Source organism: Malus domestica, chromosome 15, assembly GCF_042453785.1.
Source record: "Malus domestica chromosome 15, GDT2T_hap1".
Taxonomy (NCBI): domain Eukaryota; kingdom Viridiplantae; phylum Streptophyta; class Magnoliopsida; order Rosales; family Rosaceae; genus Malus; species Malus domestica.
The window spans coordinates 39,407,257-39,426,843 of NC_091675.1; the positions used below are offsets into that span (position 1 = coordinate 39,407,257).

The 19,587-nt window shown below is 38.2% G+C and overlaps 1 protein-coding gene across 1 annotated transcript; it reads left to right on the forward strand.

The window, feature by feature from the left end:
* Nucleotides 1-3,334: 3,334 nt before the first annotated feature.
* LOC114823216 (ras-related protein RABC1-like) lies at nucleotides 3,335-9,482 on the forward strand. Its single transcript, XM_029098667.2, has 6 exons — nucleotides 3,335-3,703; nucleotides 3,793-3,861; nucleotides 4,853-4,918; nucleotides 7,882-8,003; nucleotides 8,714-8,842; nucleotides 9,152-9,482. Exons 1-6 carry the CDS (start codon nucleotides 3,559-3,561, stop codon nucleotides 9,260-9,262), a joined length of 642 nt encoding a protein of 213 aa, XP_028954500.1. The 5' UTR covers nucleotides 3,335-3,558; the 3' UTR covers nucleotides 9,263-9,482.
* Nucleotides 9,483-19,587: the final 10,105 nt, after the last annotated feature.

Below are 19,587 nucleotides of genomic sequence, written 5' to 3' on the forward strand. Positions count from 1 at the left end.
AGTGAAGGTCGCTTGAAAACGATCGCGTTGAATGAATTCTTGGCATAAGTTTCATGCAATTCATAGTAACGAATGCTTCGTCAATGCTTATGTTTTTCATAGAACTTAATGATTCTTGCTTGTATCTCTATTATGCAATTCATGTAGGGAACTTGTAGGGAATGTTTTGGGTTGTCGTATGCAATCATCCAACTCAATAACTTGTGGAAAAATTGAGGGTTAATTAGTGCAATTCACGGTTAATTTGGGGCGTTGAGTAGTCATAATTTATTGGAAGAACAACTGAAAATCGTTTTGTTTGTAAGTGTAACATGTGTGGAGAAGAACCTCCTAACTAGCCTTTTATCCATCATTTTCATCCAAAAACGTTTTACAATCTGTTTTGTTTTAAAGTTTCTGTTTTGTTTTCAATTTTCTTCCAAAACAAATCCCCCTTTATTTTAAAGTCTTAGATTAGTTAGAATATGTTTTGATTTGTGTTTCTAAGTGTTTTGATTCAAGTTTTCACCCAAATTCGTCCAAGTTCTTGTTAGGTTCTCAAAACTGCCCAGAAAGTGGTTTTAGGCAGTTTTGAGTCATTAGGTTGCTGTTTTGAGTTTTATGTTTGTTTAAGTGTTTTAAACTTTAGTTTTGCATTCTTTGAGTCTAGTTTAGTGTTTTAAACTTTGTTTTTATGTTTTAAGTCAGTTTTCAAGTGTTTAGCAATCCCTCATAATCCCCGGTCTAGAACGATCCCTACTTACATCTTTGCTACAATTTGACAAAAAGAGGGTTTAATTTGTGTTCTTATCTATTTCGCATCAATAAGTTCGTTAAAGACCTCGGGATAGTTTTGGACATTAAGGCCCAATGGGCTTCGAACGTCAAGCCCATTGACTTAAGTTGTATGACAACTTAATGAATAATGATTCACAAAGGCCTAATTAGCCCAAAAATACCCTAGGGCCGGCCATGATGCTAAGGGTAGTGAACTTGGACTTATTTACAAGTTTGCCACTCAAATGAATAAAGGTATAAATATGACTTTATAGCCTAAAATTCATAAGGGTTTGTTTTGGAGAAAATTGGAGAGAACATGTCTCTCCATTTCTCTCTAAAGAGGCCAGCCACCTTGGGGTTGCATCTTGCAATCCCACTACTCCAAGGTCATTCATTTCTTCTCCAATCTCTCCTTGGTGAAGAGACTTAGAGGTTCCCTATTTTGGGAACTTGGAGAAACCTATTCATCCATCCAAATCCATAGATTTAATATGCAAGGAATGAAGGCCCTCTCTTTGGGTGATTAGCCTTTGCTTATGCAAAGAGGAATCTACAAAGGTATATTTCTCAACTCACTTTGATTTGAGTTGAGTCTTGGTTCACCAATCTACTAGGCTTTGAATTTCATGGTTAATGTTTTGTTTTTAAGTGCATGCAAGCATGATTCCGCCTTTAATTGTTAATTGCATGCTTATAGATGTTGCTTAAATGAACATGTTTTCACAAAAATAATCCTTCAGTTATTGGTACGAGCCTGATGTCTTGCATTACATGTGTTTGGGTGCACAGTTTATGTACCAAAATTTTCGTCACTTTGTACCAAAATGGGTCGTAAGAGAAGAATAAGAATCTATGTCGGTTATCATTTACCATCAGTTATTCGCTACTTAGAGTTGACATGCGATCTCTTTAGCGCACATTTTGCGAATTGTCACTTTGATAAGATAGTCTTCTTGCCAATAAGGGAGATAAAAATGTTAACATTCCTGAACAACGCCATGAATTGTCGTGGATTACCCCCACTATGTCTTATTTGGATACCTGAACTACACAATTTGAAATTGATGCATCATATTTAGATCTATAGAGCGTTGCTTAAAGCATACTTGATGTTTTTACTGATTTAGAAAAGGTGACGAGATCGCATAGACCTGCTGCAAACATGCATGGAATGATAGGTGTACCTAACGTATGTTAAGCATCGCGCCTGAATGACGAGCTGTCCTCGAAGTATAGTTAGTTGCATGGCCCAATCCATTGACGGCAAACTAATCATTGGCTTATACCTTGAAGCGTGGCATATACAACCCCGAATGAGGATGCCCACGACTTCAACTAGTGAAACTAGTTTGAATCTGACCATCCAACACATAAGGTTATTTTAGATTACAAAAACATATTGGAATAGACGAATATGATGATAGTCGCTGATGCATTTGCATACATATTAGCTACTAATATGATGTTGAGCGATGACATTGAACGACGCTCCATTGGTGAAGGTCAACATAGACATGATTGGTCAAACTGGAAACAAGCAATCCAAGTTGAACTTGAAAAACGTAAATCGTTTGGGCCTGTAGTTCTTACACCTCCACATGTGAAGTTCGTTGGCTACAAGTGGGTTTTTGTAAGGAGATGTAACGAGAAGAATGGGATAGTACGATAGAAGGCATCAGTTTGGGCCTGTAGTTCTTACACCTCCACATGTGACTGCGCGTGAGGGACCAGAGACCTACAAAAGGTTTTTCGACGTCTTGAATCACGTGGTGTTATCTATTTGTGAAAATTCGTTGTGTAAATAGTAGTTTTAGACATAGTTTGGTTAAATGTCAAGAAATGCTTAGTTAAGTTAAGGTATTGTATTCACAGGTCCTAAAGAGGTTAAATTAGAGATAGGCAATGAGTCTAGTGATGTGTCGTGCTCTCTATACATATGAGTACATGATTATCATGCACATGCAATACTAATCGTATAGCTAGCTAAGGTCATCGGTTATTTGCAGATACTAATGTTTCTAGTAGATACTAGATGGCTAGTTGATGCTAGCTAATGATTGATTAATGCCTTTCCACTTGCTTGCTATACTATACTACTACACTATACTAGTTGATGCTAGTATTATTGTATTGATATAGATATGAGGTGTTTATGTTACGTATGTTGATCGATGATTGTGATGATGTGATTACTTTGGAATTCATGTTGTGAATACTATACATTAGTAGATACCATATGTAGTTTTCAAATTATATTTGTTTTCCAAAACAACAACTAGATAAATGTTCGATCCACTCACACTTTGTTTTTCGATCCATTGAGGACATAGTGAGACCAAGGTGACTTTTGGGCCAGACAAGTGGACATGGTAGTTAGGCTATTCACCTACGGATTATGCAGCTCCTTTTTCTGCTATTTTATCTAGTTGTAATAATGTATGATGCCTACACTTAATTTGTGTAACTGTTTATTGACTGCTAGTAACTCTTGATTGATGTGATAATAATGAGATTGTATCCCTTGACATGTGTCCCCGAGTCACTTATGAAAAGAAATACCACTAAATCGTAATATGAAATGCACCTCCATTTTTAATTCTTGTGTTAAATAAGCATACAGCGGTTATATTTTATTTTTAGGCCATAATGACCAATTAGTATGTATGTATTAAGTGCGGAATTACGGTTGCATCCTCGGTTGTTCGATTGTTCGATTGTTCGATTGATAGATCATTGGATCTTGGCATTGCATTGCAGCATTGAATGTGGAAATAGAACATTGAATAGAGAGAGAGAGAAATGGAGTCGGCGGTGGTTTCGAATCAAGCGGCGGAGTTCGATTACTTGTTCAAACTCTTGATGATCGGCGACTCAGGCGTCGGCAAGAGCAGTCTTCTCCTCAGCTTCACCTCCGATTCCTTCGAAGACCTTTCGCCTACCATCGGTTTGCATTCCCAATTTCCTCGTTTCAATTTCTTCCGTCGTATTGTTTTTCTTCGCAGATTCTTCATTGTTTCCTTTTGGTGGTTGCAGGTGTTGATTTTAAGGTCAAATATGTTACTCTCGGAGGCAAAAAACTCAAGCTTGCAATTTGGGATACAGGTAAATCCCAATTCACTCGCTGCTTTTCTTCCTAATATTTTTTTTTGGAGATTTTTATGTTTCTAGATGCTCCTTCTTGTGATTTGATTTGGGGCCCTTTGAATGTATCATTTACAAAAGAAACGATTGAATTAAGTCGAAAATGTAGTGTTTCTAAAGGATTTAGGATATATGTAGATCACTGTAATGTGATTCATCATTTTACTGGTCTTTATTTGTTGAGAACAGCCCCGTCTGGTCCTTTATTGTTCAAGGGATCAAAGTTTCAGAATGTAAACAATGATATAAGAACTTCGATACACTTCTGGTTATTCTTTTTTCTGCTGTGTTGCCAGTGATAGTATTGATTGCTGGTTTTTGTTACTCATCATCTTAAAGATAATATGGCTGTCATAGTAACTAAGTCACTATATCTATATTGTCATTTATAAATTTCTGTTGGTTAATTTTTTTTTTTCTTAGGGTATTTTTGATCAAACCAACCTAGTTTTGATTGGGACTACTTTTATTATCATTCCCTCCTTCCCTCCATTTGTTAATATTTTATGTCTTGGCATAACTGTAGAAGCAAGCGTTTTGTTTTATGTGTATATTGGTATTACTTTGAACTTAAGTTGTTCAAGTGTTCTTGTGCAACCACATGTGGTTTCAAAGCACAAATAAGATTATTTCCAGTTGGGAATGAATCAGAAGAGTGGCTGAATATTTAATATAAATGGTTGAGCTCCATTTAATTGATGTGATAAAAATTACTGGAGTCATGCCACAGTTCACCTTTGTATGCTGCTTGACATTGAGACTTTCTCCATGTCATCATGTTGTTATCAATGCAATATTTAACTTGACATTCGATATCCTTCACTGCTTCTTTTGCTTAGCATTCAATTTTATTGTAAATTGGTTTTTCATAGCTATCCTTCACCACTTTTTTAAGTAAAGAGGAGCGCTTGAACTGCTAATTATAACATTTTCTAAATGTTTATTTACTCAGCTGGTCAGGAGAGATTTAGAACTTTGACAAGTTCATATTACAGAGGTGCACAAGGAATCATTATGGGTAAGTGTTACCTACGCCTGGTTTTATTGTTCTTTCAAGTGAAAACTGCAGATAACGATTTATTGCATTGTTGCGAATAGGATGCTGCCTCTGTTCTTGAATTTTGATGTGTGATGCATTAAACAGAATAACCTTTGGAACATGAACTATATACCTGTGATGCGTTTGATGGAATGTCCAAAGATGAAGTCCATTGGCTTGCTTGGGATTTATGATTAAATTAGTGCGTTCAAATGAATTTTTCAATTTTGGTCCGTGTGGAGAGGTTTTAAAATATATATTTACTATTACTTTTGGTCCGCATGATGAGAACTTGGCTTTTGTGTGAGCAGAAAATGGTCCACTCATGCCATGCCAAAGATGCTTATTGGGTTCTATGATAGAGTTGACCAAATCAGGTGGTAGTTTAGAAGAGGGGTTACAGACATAATCAACCCTTATACTATTTGTCTGAGTGATCTAATTATGTTCAAAATTGATAAATCAAAATCTTGTTTGAAAATGTTGATTAGCGGATTTTAGTGTAATGTATGGCGATTTAATGATTATCATATTGTTTATGTTGAATGTGAGAAAATATGTGAGGCACTGTTGTTGATCAAACATGACTAAATTTTCACTACGATTATTTTTTAGCATAAAGAGGGTGCTTCTTCTCTATATATAAAGTGAGAGCAGCAAAATGGTGAAGCATTTGAAATACCAGAAAATACCCTCCACAAATTAAAAATTCAATACATTATCATCTAATTAATGAGGGACAAAATAATAAATTCATGACATTTTGAATGAAAACATTTAAAATAAAAACCAACCCACGTAGTGGGTAGTTTCATGGCTTCACTTCATTTCCTTTTTTTGAATAATTTTGTAATAAAAAAAATATAAATCAGTTTTTTAAATAAAAAATCTAAAAGACATAATCTAACATAGAAAGGCCAATTGCAGCGTACGTGTGTGGCAAGAGGCTAGTTGTATCTAACTTCCAAACCCAAAAATTTTGTGGATGATAACAACCCACAAGTTTTAAGAATGTGCTATAGTTTATCTTGAAAAACAAAAAAATGCAACAGATCTGTGCAATCTCAATTTATATTGCATGTGAGAGTTCTGGTGCTCTTTCTTATGTAGGACATTGCATGGTGGGCGCTGCCTACAATCATGGTGGGCTTTGAAGATATTAGTAACCAGGAAAGATTTGGAGAAAAGAAAGTTTTGGAGTTACTTAAATGTCGATACATTGAGAATGGAGAGTACAAATGGAGAAGATAGTTGAGGAGGCGATTTCAAGGAACCAATATATACAAAATGAAAGATTTCAAGGAACTAAGCTTTTAACAGCACAATTTCCATATCCCATTCTGATTCTTTGGAGGATTTTAGAGAAGAAAGGAGTATGAGTAGCATATATCCAAGTTGTAAAGGATATGTATGATGGAATAAGGACTGCCATAAGAACTCATGAAAGACAAACTGAAAATTTTCCCATAACTGTAGGGTTACATCAAGGCTCATCTTTAAGTCCTAAACGAAACATATTCAAGATGATATTCCTTGGTGTATGTTTTTTCTAGATGATATAGTGTTGATAGATGAAACTCAAGAGGGAGTAAATGCGAAGCTTAACCTTTGGCGGGAAGTGTTGGAATCTAAAGTTCTTCGCCTAAGTAGGTCAAAGACAGAGTATATAGAGTGCAAGTTCAGTGGGAACAAAGGTTCAAATGAGTTAGGGGTGAGTACTGGAGATCAGAAAGTACCAAAGAGTGAACGCTTTCACTATCTTGGATCTATCTTGCAGAAAAATTGAGAATTGGATGGAGACCTCAACCATAGAATACAAGCTGAATGGATGAAGTGAAGGAGTACATCGGCTGTGTTGTGCGACTGTCATATGCACTAAAGCTCAAGGGAATGCCTAAGACAGAGTATTAAAGCTTAATAAAAGCGTAAGTTTGTAGCGGAGATGAGAATGCTTTGTGGATGTGTGGGAACACAAGAAAGGATATGATTAGGAATGAGGATATTCGAGGTAAAGTAGCAGTAGCTGAAATTGAAGATAAGATGAGAGAAAATCGGTTACGGTGGTTTGGACATGTGAATCGAAGACCTACAGATGCTCAGGTTAAAAGATGCGGTTACGAGACAAAGGCTTAGGGCCAAAGGGGTAGAGGACCTAGGAAGACTTGGAAAGAGACTCTAAGAAAAGACAAGTGCAGTGACGTTCTAGGATTCATACAGTCGACCCACTTAGTGGGATAAGGCTTTATTGTTATTGTTGTATTCTGATTTTCTTTACAAGAAATACCTTCTTAGGGTTCAAATATAAAGCACCTATGCCAAGCACTCCTTCATGCCTAATATGGTTGCAAGAAATACCCTTTAGATAGAGGCTCCAAATTCAAGACTCTTTAAAATGCTTAGAGACTCATTAAAATCCTAAAGGACTCATTACATAATACGACTCTCTTAGAAAACTTAAAGACCTTGAGTTGCTAAGAAATAAAAGAATTGATTCCTAAATTGACTCTTTGACTTGTTAGAAACTTGTACATTAACACTTTACGTTATATTTATTTATTTTATTAAATACTGATTGTTTTCACCATGGTGGATGTTTTGTTCTAGAATTAAAAGTCTGTATTGTAAGATTTGGGCCAATGGTCTTAGTCTTGCACTACCAAAGTGAATGTTTATCTTCTAATTGCATTTGGATTGTATTAAAAAAATTGCATTTAGATGAAAGGTAGCATATTTATCATTTAAATGTAGTTATTTGAACAAATTTTGTTTGGGCTCTAATTGCATTTAGAATTTTAGATGAAACATAGCATGTTTATCATTTGTATCTCTTAAAGAATAGTCATTTGTGGCTCATTAAGTCTAAAATTATTTGGAACTTGCTAGGCTCTGATTCAGGAATTATTTTCTTAAAAGTATTCATTTGGTTTTTATTACTCCAACAGTTTATGATGTAACAAGGCGAGAAACATTTACAAACCTTTGTGATGTATGGGCAAAAGAAATAGAACTCTACTCAACAAATCAAGACTGCATCAAGATGCTTGTTGGGAACAAAGTTGATAAGGTATTCCAAGGTTCCAATTTAAATTTCTCTGGAGAAGTTGGCTTATTGTTCAATCATTTTGGGGGGCCATGAAATATTTGTTGGTACATTGTGAGTGCAATTACAATGCAAGCCTTCATAAGTAGGCATTGCCGATATCTGTTTCATATGCTCACATTATTAACATATTAAATTTGCTTGTCCCTTGCATATTAGGTTGTAGTTAAAGAAAAGGTAAAGGTTCAAAACATGGTCATTCTCTCTAAGAAGATAAACAGATTACTGGAAGTCTTTAAATCAGATTTTCATGGTAGTTCTAGTTGGAAATAACGTCTTCATTTTCTGGTTTATGAACTGCAACCTATTCTGTCGTGTGCTACTTTTACATGTTAAATGAGGGTTTTAGAGGCTGTTCCACCTCGTCGTTTGATTTTGATTTTAAATTCTGTGTGTATTTTTTTTTTTCAATCCCTATTATGTCTCGTGCTATTGTTAGATTACCACAAGCTGTCTGGTTTTCTATTATGGATTTCCCTTACTTGTTCGGCACTTGGTATGCATGTTTGGTGGACATATAAGTAAATAAAGACGGGCAAGATTACAGGTCAAGTTGATGTGAGGTCCTTATTTTTCCAAGCACCAAATTCTCGATGGCCTTGGACCATTATACTATCTTGTTTTGACGCCTTTTGATCTTTTAATACTTATTCAGATCGATCCTTATTTTCCAGGAAAGTGACAGGGTTGTAACAAAGAAAGAGGGAATAAATTTCGCCAGGGAATCTGGGTGCCTCTTTATTGAATGCAGTGCTAAAACTCGAGTTAATGTTCAGCAGTGCTTTGAAGAGCTTGTTCTAAAGGTTCGGAGACCTTTTCAGTTACTAATTCTCGTTGCTAACAAGACCTTTGAATTTGTAGTCCCATTTATTGTGTCTGCACCAACCTGTGGAACTCATGTATTGAGAATAAATATCTTGGAATAAAGAAAATAAGACTGAATACGCAACTGTTTGCATCGTAACAATGGAAAGGAAACTTTGATAGAACTTGCTTAAAAGAATTATAGTAGATTATTAGACGTAGGTTGAATGCCTGATAATCTTACTAACCGAAAAGAATGGTAGCTCGAATTAAATGATGGCTTGATAATTGTAACTATGTATATGCAGATTCTGGATACTCCCAGTCTCTTAGCCGAGGGGTCTAAAGGGGTGAAGAAGAATAACATCTTTAAGGAGAAACCGCCGCAGGCCGATGCATCGACGAGCGGATGTTGCTGAAGCTTACACACTTGTCTCAAACTTGTGCATTTCAGATATCTAATTAGCACTAAATTGGTCCCTTTGTCACTCCAGAAGGAATTATTCTAATTGTATGAAGTGCAAATCTCTTGTAAAATATAGCTCATCTGATTTCTTCCGCATTTTTTTTGGTTTCCTATGGGACTAATTTGTGCGTACAAACAGAATTCATATTTAAAATATTCTCACTTTGATATTACCTGATTGTGGCAACATGAACGAAGCATACAACACTAAAATAAAAATCGTTAAGGCATACGGGGCAATTTCTCTTCAACTCATACCATGCCGAGTATAAACTCTCTCTCTCTCTCTCCCTCTCTCCTTTTTCAGTGTAGCTTAGAGTAATAATATTGTTTGTAATAACAAAATGTAAGTAGAGATCAGTGTTGTTCATTTGGCAGTTGTCTCAAAAGTACCTTCCACCGAGTATCCAAGTCTAAGGGCCTGTTTGAAAGTGCATTTTAAAATAATTAGAAGTACTTTCAGATCAGTAAAAACGCATGATTGTTTGACATAAAAGAGATTCAAGTGTTTCGGGGTTCAAAAAAAACACTTGGAAGTATCTTTCCCAAAGCATTTGCATTTTTATTAAAAATTTCAATTTGCTTCTAATAAAAGCGCTTAAACTGAAAGTGCATTTAAACTTAAGTGCTTCTTAAATAAGCTGTTCCAAATGAGCCATAATTTTGTCGGTACGATGGTGTCGGATCCCTATCCTGATTTAAGGCATTCACTTCTTCTTCTTCCTCCTCCTCAGCTCAACCAGCAAACCTAAGGTGGCCATTGCTGAGCAGGCGCTTGGTTCTCGTCTCTCCCTTTAGCTACTTTTCTGCTTGATAGGAGCATATTTATGCGCCTTAGTTAGCTAGTTCTTATGCATTTTCGTTATGTTTTCTTTGTTAAAGTAGTCTTTTAAGCTACTTTCATGTGTTTTCAGGTTTAAAGGACATATTACATGAAATGATGCAATTTGGAGCTTTTTGGAGCAAAATTGAGCCGGAATGTTGTGTATGCTAAGGGAGCACGAGGAATGGACGAGTTTGAAGGTCAAGGGAGCTTAAGAAATGAAGAAATAAAAGTGAAGAACAAAGAAGTCGGAATTGGCAACCAAAGTTTCTAAAGTTGGAAGTTCCTATTCTTGGAGGTTTCCATTTTCGTGAGTTTCTATTCTTGGCTTTGGGCTTTGAGATGACCTAAACCCGAATTCCTTGTGGATCCTAAGCCTATGCTGCACCCTAGGGCCTAATCATTTAATTTCTGCCAAGTTAAGCCCTAATCTATCTCCCCTAGGGTTTGGGCCGCACCTAATGTTCTAGAAACCCTATTTTCTGATGGACTTTAAGCCCTTTGCCGCACCTAAACCCTAGCCCATGGTCTAATCTGATTTCTTTAGGGTTTTAGGTGCCTATATATATGTGTTTTACATCCTTGCCGCAGGGATCATCTCTACACACAATTCAGAAATTATTCCAACCTTATTTCCCCACCTTGCCGCAGCCACCATCATCCTTAGAACCCCTAGCCGCCACTCCTCCATCCAAACCAGCCACTCCCCACTCCTTGCCGCAACCAGTCTACACCTCCAGCCACCATTCTACACCTCCATACACCATCCATACCCCTTGCCGCACCACCATACCATCCTAACTCCCTTCTAAAACCAAAATCACATCCAAAAACACCCTAAACCCTCTCTGCCGCAGCAAGGAGAAGAAGAAAGAGGAGCTTGAAGTCAGAAATTCAAAGTGGAATTGTTGGGCGTTTTAGGTGTAATCTTTCTTATGTCTTCGATGTTTCAATTCATTAAATTTTGTGTTGTGAGTATGAGAAACTAAACCCCCTTAGTTGGGGGGGTAATTCGAAACCATGTACATGCTTGCAATATGATTTGATTACATTCAGTTGTTATTTCATAAGTTGTGGATTCAATTCGTTCATCTATTTGATTGATAATTTATTTGTGTATGTTGATTGAGAGTGCACGCTTAGTTTTCATGCATGAATATGATGCTAGATTATGAGGGAGTTTCACCTAATAGTTACAATCTTATAATCACAAGTTGTGAAGGTCGCTTGAAAACGATCGTGTTGAATGAATTCTTAGCATAAGTTTCATGCAATTCATAGTAACAAATGCTTCGTCAATGCTTATGTTTTTCATAGAACGTAATGATTCGTGCTTGTATCTCTATTATGCAATTCATGTAGGGAACTTGTAGGGAATGTTTTGGGTTGTCATATGCAATCATCCAACCTAATAACTTGTGGAAAAACTGAGGGTTAATTACTGCAATTCACGGTTAATTTGGGGCGTTGAGTATTTATAATTTATTGGAAGAACAACTGAAAATCGTTTCGTTTGCAAGTGTGACATGTGTGGAGAAGAACCTCCTAACTAGCCTTTTATCCATCTTTTTCATCCAAAAACGTTTTACAATCTGTTTAGTTTTAAGTTTCTGTTTTGTTTTCAATTTTCGTCCAAAACAAATCCCCCTTTATTTTGAAGTCTTAGATTAGTTAGAAAGTGTTTTAATTTGTGTTTCTAAGTGTTTTGATTCAAGTTTTCACCCAATTTCGTCCAAGTTCTTGTTAGGTTCTCAAAACTGCCCAGAAAGTGGTCTTTAGGCAGTTTTGAGTCATTAGGTTGCTGTTTTGAGTTTTAGGTTTGTTTAAGTGCTTTAACCTTTAGTTTTGCATTCTTTGAGTCTAGTTTAGTGTTTTAAACTTTGTTTTTGAGTTTTTTAGTCAGTTTCCAAGGGTTTAGCAATCCCTCCTAATCCCCGGTCTAGAACGATCCCTACTTACATCTTTGCTACAATTTGACAAAAAGAGGGTTTAATTTGTGTGCTTATATACTTCGCATCAAATTTTTGGCGCCGTTGCCGGGGATTAGCAATTTTGCTAATCCCTTGGATTGTTTTTGTTTCTTTTATTTCACTTTGTTTCTGACTTTTTTTAAGTTTCTGACCTAATTTTGTTTCTTGTTTCTTAGGTACTAATGTATGACTAGAAGCTCTAAATCGATTCGTGCGAACATTTTGGATTTTGACGACGTTTTTGAGAGGAAGTTGAGAAGAGCTAGAAACCAGCAAGAACACCATCCACCCAATTCCGAATCTGACCTTGAAGAAAACGTACAAGAAGAGGAGGAGGAAGCTACGGCAGGGATATTTGAACAAGTCCAAGGCATGGCGGTGGACAACCGTACACTCAAGGAGCTTTCCGCCTCAGGTTTGGATAATGCCGCACCCTTGTGCATCCAATACCCCGTGGCTGCCCAAGGTAAGACAGACGAGTTTGAATTAAAGTCAAGTTTGCTTCATCATATTCCTAAATACCATGGCTTGTCCATGGAAGATCCTAACAAACATTTGAAAGAATTTGAAGTAGTTTGCTCTAGTATGACTCCCGTCAATGTTGACGGAAGTATTTTGAAGATGAAGGCTTTTCCATTCTCTTTGATGGATAAAGCCAAGCATTGGTTATACGAGTTAGCTCCCGGCACTGTCACTTCTTGGGAAAGTATGAAGAGAGCGTTCTTGGAGAAGTTCTTTCCAACTTCTCGCATCATCCTCCTACGCAAAAAGATAAGCGGAATTCAGCAAGAAGAAGGTGAGACTTTTCCTACATATTATGAACGATTTAAATCACTTGTTGCTTCTTGTCCACAGCATCAGATGAAGGAGGAGTTGCTTTTGCAATACTTCTACGAGGGTCTCCTACCTCTAGAACGTCAAATGCTTGATGCTTCGGCGGGGGGAGCATTGGTGGACAAAACACCCATAGCTGCCAAGGTCTTGATTGCTAATAGAGCGTTGAAAACGCTCAACAGTATGAGGGTGTAGGCCAAAGAGGACCCTCACGGCACCAAGTACATGAGGTAAGTTCAACTTCCGATCTTCATTCACAATTGGCTAATCTTACTTCTATTGTTTCACAGATGGCCGAGGGAATGAAGATGCAAGGACCTGTGGTATGTGGCGTATGTTCTATCCAAGGACATGTCTCCGAAAAATGTCCTCAACTCATCGAGAATGGCGGATGGGAGAGTGCGAATGCCATTGGGTTTCAAAGCCAAAATCAGTCAAGACACGATCCCTACTCCAACACATATAATCTGGGGTGGCGAGACCACCCAAATTTCAAGTGGAGGGATCCCAAACAACCTCAAAACCAAGGAGGCTTAGGCAACAACCCCCGGGATTCTTTCCCAAAACCTACGGCCCACCCCAAAATCAAGCCCAATCCGGGCCAAGTGCCTCAGGTACGTCTCTTGACAATGATGCACTTCTTAAGATACTAACTAAGTTGTCTAATGGGCAGGAAGATCAAGCTAAGGCTATGCAAAACCAAGATAAAAGGGTGGATCAACTTGAGAAACAAATTGGGCAGATTGCCGAGTTTGTAGGTAAGTTTCGAGATCCCGGACAACTCCCTAGTTCCACCATTCCAAATCCAAAAGGAGGGTTTGAATCAGCCAAAGCAATCACCCTAAGAAGTGGTAAGGAGGTTGGGGCAGGTTCTTCATCAAAAACAGGTCATAACGAGGATGAAATTTTGCAAATGGAAGAGGAGGAATCAAGGTTGCCCACGGCAAAGGTTGTTCCACCTTTGCCGCAAGTCCCTAAGGCCCCAAATCTGCCCAATTTGTCCCACAAAGGTAAGAATGTGTCAAATTCGGTTCATACTAATGTTTTCCCTTCAATTGTGCCTTTTCCTAGTAGGTTCATGCAAACGAAGAAAGAAGAGGCAGAAAAGGATATCCTTGAAACCTTTTGGAAAGTTCAAGTTAACATACCTTTGTTAGATGCAATCAAGCAAGTTCCAAGGTATGCTAAGTTCTTGAAAGAGTTGTGTACCACTAGGAAGAGGATGTCGACTAAGGAAGTGGTAAAGGTAGGTGAGAATGTGTCCGCCATCTTGCAACGCAAACTACCTCCCAAATGCAAAGATCCAGGTAGCTTTAGCATTCCTTGTGTCATTGGGAACACTAGATTTGAATCTGCCATGCTTGATTTAGGTGCTTCTATAAATGTTATGCCATATTCCATTTATGCATCTATGAACTTAGGAGCGTTGAAAAATGATGGGGTAATAATACAATTGGCCGATAGATCTAACGCCTATCCAAAGGGAGTTTTGGAAGATGTTCTTGTGCAGGTTAATCATTTAGTTTTCCCGGCGGATTTCTATGTCCTCGAAATGGATGAATCGGACCATGCTCCTTCGCTGCCCATTCTACTTGGAAGGCCATTCATGAAGACGGCCCGGACAAAGATTGACGTGTATAGTGGAACTTTGTCCATGGAATTCGATGGGGAAGTTGTTAATTTTAATCTTTCTGATTCCATTAAATACCCTAGTGAGGACCATTCATGTTTCTCTATTGATATAATTGACTCTTTGGCGCAGGGATATCTCGACGATTTGAATGACGATGCGCTTGAAAAAGTCATTACACGAGGCATGGAAATTACAACCAAGGGGGCAGATTCTAGTGTAACCCACGGCATACATGGACTAGGCCATGCCGTGCACCCTAATGAGGAAATAATTGAAGTTGTGGCTGCCCTTGAGTCCTCACCTAAGCTTGATGGTAAGTATACTACCCGTGAGTCCATTCCCATTTCGACTAACAAATTGCTTCCATCCATAATTCAGGCACCTATCCTTGAACTCAAGCCTTTGCCAAGCCATTTGAAGTACATTTTCTTTGGAGAAAATGAAACACTACCTGCCATTATTTCCTCCTCCCTCACGGCACAAGAGGAGGAGAAATTGCTTCGAGTTTTGAAGGAGTTCAAATCTGCCCTAGGTTGGACATTGGCCGATATTAAAGGTATAAGCCCTACAACTTGTATGCATCACATATTTCTTGAGGAGGGGGCCAAACCAACTAGAGAGGCTCAACACCGTCTCAACCCTCCGATGATGGAAGTAGTGAAAAAGGAGATCATAAAGCTTCTAGATTGTGGGGTTATCTATCCAATCTCGGATAGTAAGTGGGTTTCGCCCGTTCAATGCGTACCAAAGAAATCTGGAGTGACGGTGGTAGCTAATGCCGAGAATGAGCTTGTTCCTCAACGTATTCAAACCGGTTGGAGGGTGTGCATTGACTATAGGAAGCTAAACACCACCACGAGGAAGGACCACTTCCCATTGCCGTTCATTGACCAAATGCTTGAGAGGTTAGCGGGTTATGCTTTCTATTGTTTTCTTGATGGTTATTCTGGTTATAATCAAATTGTTATTTCACCCGAGGACCAAGAAAAAACCACTTTTACATGCCCGTTTGGAACATTTGCATATCGTCGCATGCCTTTTGGTTTATGTAATGCACCTGCTACATTTCAAAGATGCATGATGAGCATATTTTCTGATTACGTAGAAAAGATAATTGAAGTGTTTATGGATGATTTTAGTGTATTTGGTGATTCGTTTGATAGTTGCTTGCATAATCTAAGTTTGATCCTAAAACGTTGTGTTGAAACTAACCTTGTACTTAATTGGGAAAAGTGTCATTTTATGGTTAAACAAGGCATCGTTTTAGGTCATATAATCTCTGAAAAGGGTATTGAGGTTGATAAGTCGAAAATAGATCTTGTACGTCACTTACCCTCTCCGACTTCGGTTAGAGAGGTTCGTTCGTTTCTTGGCCATGCAGGATTTTATCGTAGGTTCATCAAAGATTTCTCGAAGATAGCACAACCTCTTTGCCGACTCCTACAAAAAGAAGTGGCGTTTGAATTCACCAAGGAGTGCACGGCATCATTCAACCAACTCAAGGAGTTGTTGACCACGGCACCCATCATTGTTCCACCGGATTGGAGTCTACCTTTCGAGCTCATGTGTGATGCGTCCGACTATGCTTTAGGAGCTGTTTTAGGACAAAGAAAGGACAAGAGGCCGCATGTCGTTTACTACGCCTCACGGACGTTGAACGATGCACAATTGAGCTACTCCACTACGGAAAAAGAACTCCTTGCCGTTGTCTTTGCTTTAGATAAATTTCGATCATATTTAATTGGAACTAAAGTAATTGTTTTCACTGATCATGCAGCTCTGAAGTACTTGCTCACCAAAAAGGAGGCCAAGCCACGGCTAATTCGATGGATATTGCTACTTCAAGAGTTTGACATAGAGATTCGGGACAAGAAGGGAAGTGGAAACGTGGTGGCTGACCACCTAAGCCGAATGGTGCATAATGAGGAGTCTTTGCCGATTTTGGAGACATTCCCCGATGAACAATTGCTGTCCATTAAGGTTAGTGCACCTTGGTATGCCGATATTGTTAATTTTTTGGTGTCAAAACGTATTCCAAGTGAGTTCACTAGGCACCAACGTGATAAACTTAGGCATGATGCACGGTTTTATGTGTGGGATGATCCGTACTTATGGAAATTTTGCCCCGATCAGATTATACGTCGTTGTGTGCACGATTCTGAATGTCATTCAATTTTGAGTTTTTGTCATACATATGCATGTGGAGGGCACTTTGGCACACAACGCACTGCCCTTAAGGTGTTACAATGTGGATTCTATTGGCCTAGTATTTTTAAAGATGCTAAAACTTTTTGCTTAACATGTGATAAATGCCAACGAATGGGTGGTATTAGTGCTAGGGACCAAATGCCGCAGGTTTCTATCCTAAATGTTGAAATTTTTGATGTTTGGGGTATTGATTTTATGGGTCCTTTTCCTTCGTCGTATGGTTTTACCTATATTTTGCTTGCGGTTGATTATGTGTCGAAATGGGTGGAAGCCAAGGCCACCCGGACTAATGATTCTAAGGTGGTTGCAGATTTTATTAGAACTAACATTTTTGCAAGGTTCGGAATGCCACGAGTGGTCATTAGTGATGGAGGGTCACACTTTTGCAATCGGACCATTGAAGCGTTACTGAGGAAATACAGTGTCACCCATAAGGTTTCTACACCTTACCATCCTCAAACTAATGGGCAAGCCGAGGTTTCCAACCGTGAGATCAAGCAAATCCTAGAGAATACCGTTGGGCCAACGAGGAAGGAGTGGAGCTTACGGTTAGATGATGCACTTTGGGCGTATCGTACGGCGTACAAAACACCCATTGGGATGTCCCCCTTCCGACTTGTCTATGGCAAGGCGTGCCATCTTCCTGTTGAATTGGAGCACAAAGCACTTTGGGCCATCAAGAAGTTTAACATGAACCTCGAGGAAGCAGGAAGTCAAAGGAGATTGCAATTGAATGAGCTTGATGAGATACGGCGCGAGGCGTACGATAATGCAAGCATTTACAAGCAAAAGACCAAAGCTTTCCATGACAACATGATCCATGGGAAATCATTCTCAATTGGGTAGAAAGTGCTATTGTTCAATTCCCGTTTACGTTTGTTTCCCGGTAAGTTACGTTCTAAGTGGATTGGACCGTTTGTTATTACTAACATATCTTCTTATGGTGCCATCCAGATTCAAAGTCTCAAAACAGGTCATGAATTCCAAGTGAACGGACACCGTTTGAAGCCATATTATGAGAACTTTGTTGAACAAACCGTGGATGATATCTCTTTGGGTGCCGTGGGCTCTATTGAGGAGTGAATGGGCTTTTCGTCCGGCTGTACGACGTTAAAGAAAGCGCTACTTGGGAGGCAACCCATGCAATTCAACAAAGGAAGACCAAGGAATTACTCCAATTCCAGATTTGCGTTCCTAAACTCTTCCCTTTGTTGTTTATTTCGAATCTGCCTATTTAGTTGTTTTAGTTGCTGTTTGTGTGTTTCTTTTTGTTTAGTGTGATTTTATGCTTGAAACATTGAGGACAATGTTTGATTTAAGTGTGGGGGGGTAACTAAGTATTTTAGATGCAAATTCGTGGGATTTTATCACCCTTAACTTGGAGACTTGTTCCTTGCTGTTTTTAAGTATTTTTGAGCAGTTTTGTTGTGTTTTAGTGTGTTTTGAAGTAAAAATCCGAAAATCACATAAAAATTTGAAAAATTTGTTTTAAAAAACCCAAAAAGAGTTGTTTTTGTGTGTTTGTTTGTGTCTTAGGGTACCTTCCAACACAATGATGAGGATTCGGTTTGTAATTACATGGCTGTTAAAGAAGAGTGATTAACATGGATGAAAGTTTGATTTACTCTTTGTTTATGCTGGGTTGTGGTTATAACTTATGAATTCACATGCAATCATAAAAGAAAAAATCAGTTTTGTAACATGCTTGAAGGAAGGAACTCAAACTAACGCTACAACCTTATGAGACTTGAGCCTAAAACGTTTATTTGGAGAGTTAAAATCTGTGCATTCTTTGTTTTCTAAGTCGTTGCATGATCTCATTATTCTTTGCTTGGTTACTACTTAGAAGGCGTTTCATCATTTAGTTCCAAATGCTAGAACTCATGCCCATTTCATTCAAAGCATGTCATTGAATTGCATAACACATATTCAAGATGAAGTTGTGTAGTGACCACCACCTTAGCCAAAAAGCCGTGTGCCCTACTCCATTATATGTCTAAGTTTAACCCCGTTGAGCCTTGTTTAGCCTTTTCTTTGTTAACCCACATTACCCTCACCTAGCCTAGATTAGGACTATCCATACCCTTGTTCTTAAAGCATAGTAAAGCATGATTCGAATTGAATTCCTTTTGATCTATGTTAGCAGAAAATAAGTGTGGGGGAAGTGTTTTTCATGAGGAATTGTGTGCCATAGGCACGGCAAAGAAAAAAAAAAAATTCGTGGAAAAAGAAAAATTGAAGAAAAAAATATGAAAAGTTTGAAAAAAGAGTTGAAAAGTTGAGAAAAAGAGTTCCAAAGTATTGTTTGTTGAAGTAAGGGTCCAAAACAATGAATTCGGCCCTAAGGAGTTGTTTAAGTCTTCCCCTTGTGTTTTAAAGTTAATTTCTGCAATCTAAGTGAATTCTAAGTCTCAATTTCAGTGCTTTGCTTACTATTGCTTGAAGAACGTTTGTTTTCCCTATCCTTTCCTTGTTAACCAACACCCCAAGCCCCGTTACAACCCTTAACTTCTATCTTGAGTGTTAGGTGTTTCAATTTGTGGAGTTTGAATTTGGTATGAGCATATGGTGTCACTGGTTCTCGCATCTAAGTAGTAGCATTCCATTCATGAGATCATATCTAAACATGCTTCTTAACTCTAGAAATTGCGTTCTTTGTGAAACATATATGTGAGCATTCGTTTTCATATCTACATCAATCGTCTCACATATGACTAGTGTAGGGTGTGGGGTTAGAAAATCTGAGTGAAAATAGAGTGTATATCTTGTAAGGAATTGAGGGAATTCTCTAAGGCATGTTACTACATTCA

Bases quoted from the DNA above. Each gene is read 5' to 3' on its own strand.
- LOC114823216 (XM_029098667.2), top strand. From the start codon at position 3,559: ATGGAGTCGGCGGTGGTTTCGAATCAAGCGGCGGAGTTCGATTACTTG. The intron at 3,862-4,852 runs GTAAATCCCAAT...TTATTTACTCAG, and splicing joins GCTTGCAATTTGGGATACAG to CTGGTCAGGAGAGATTTAGA. The intron at 4,919-7,881 runs GTAAGTGTTACC...TTACTCCAACAG, and splicing joins TGCACAAGGAATCATTATGG to TTTATGATGTAACAAGGCGA.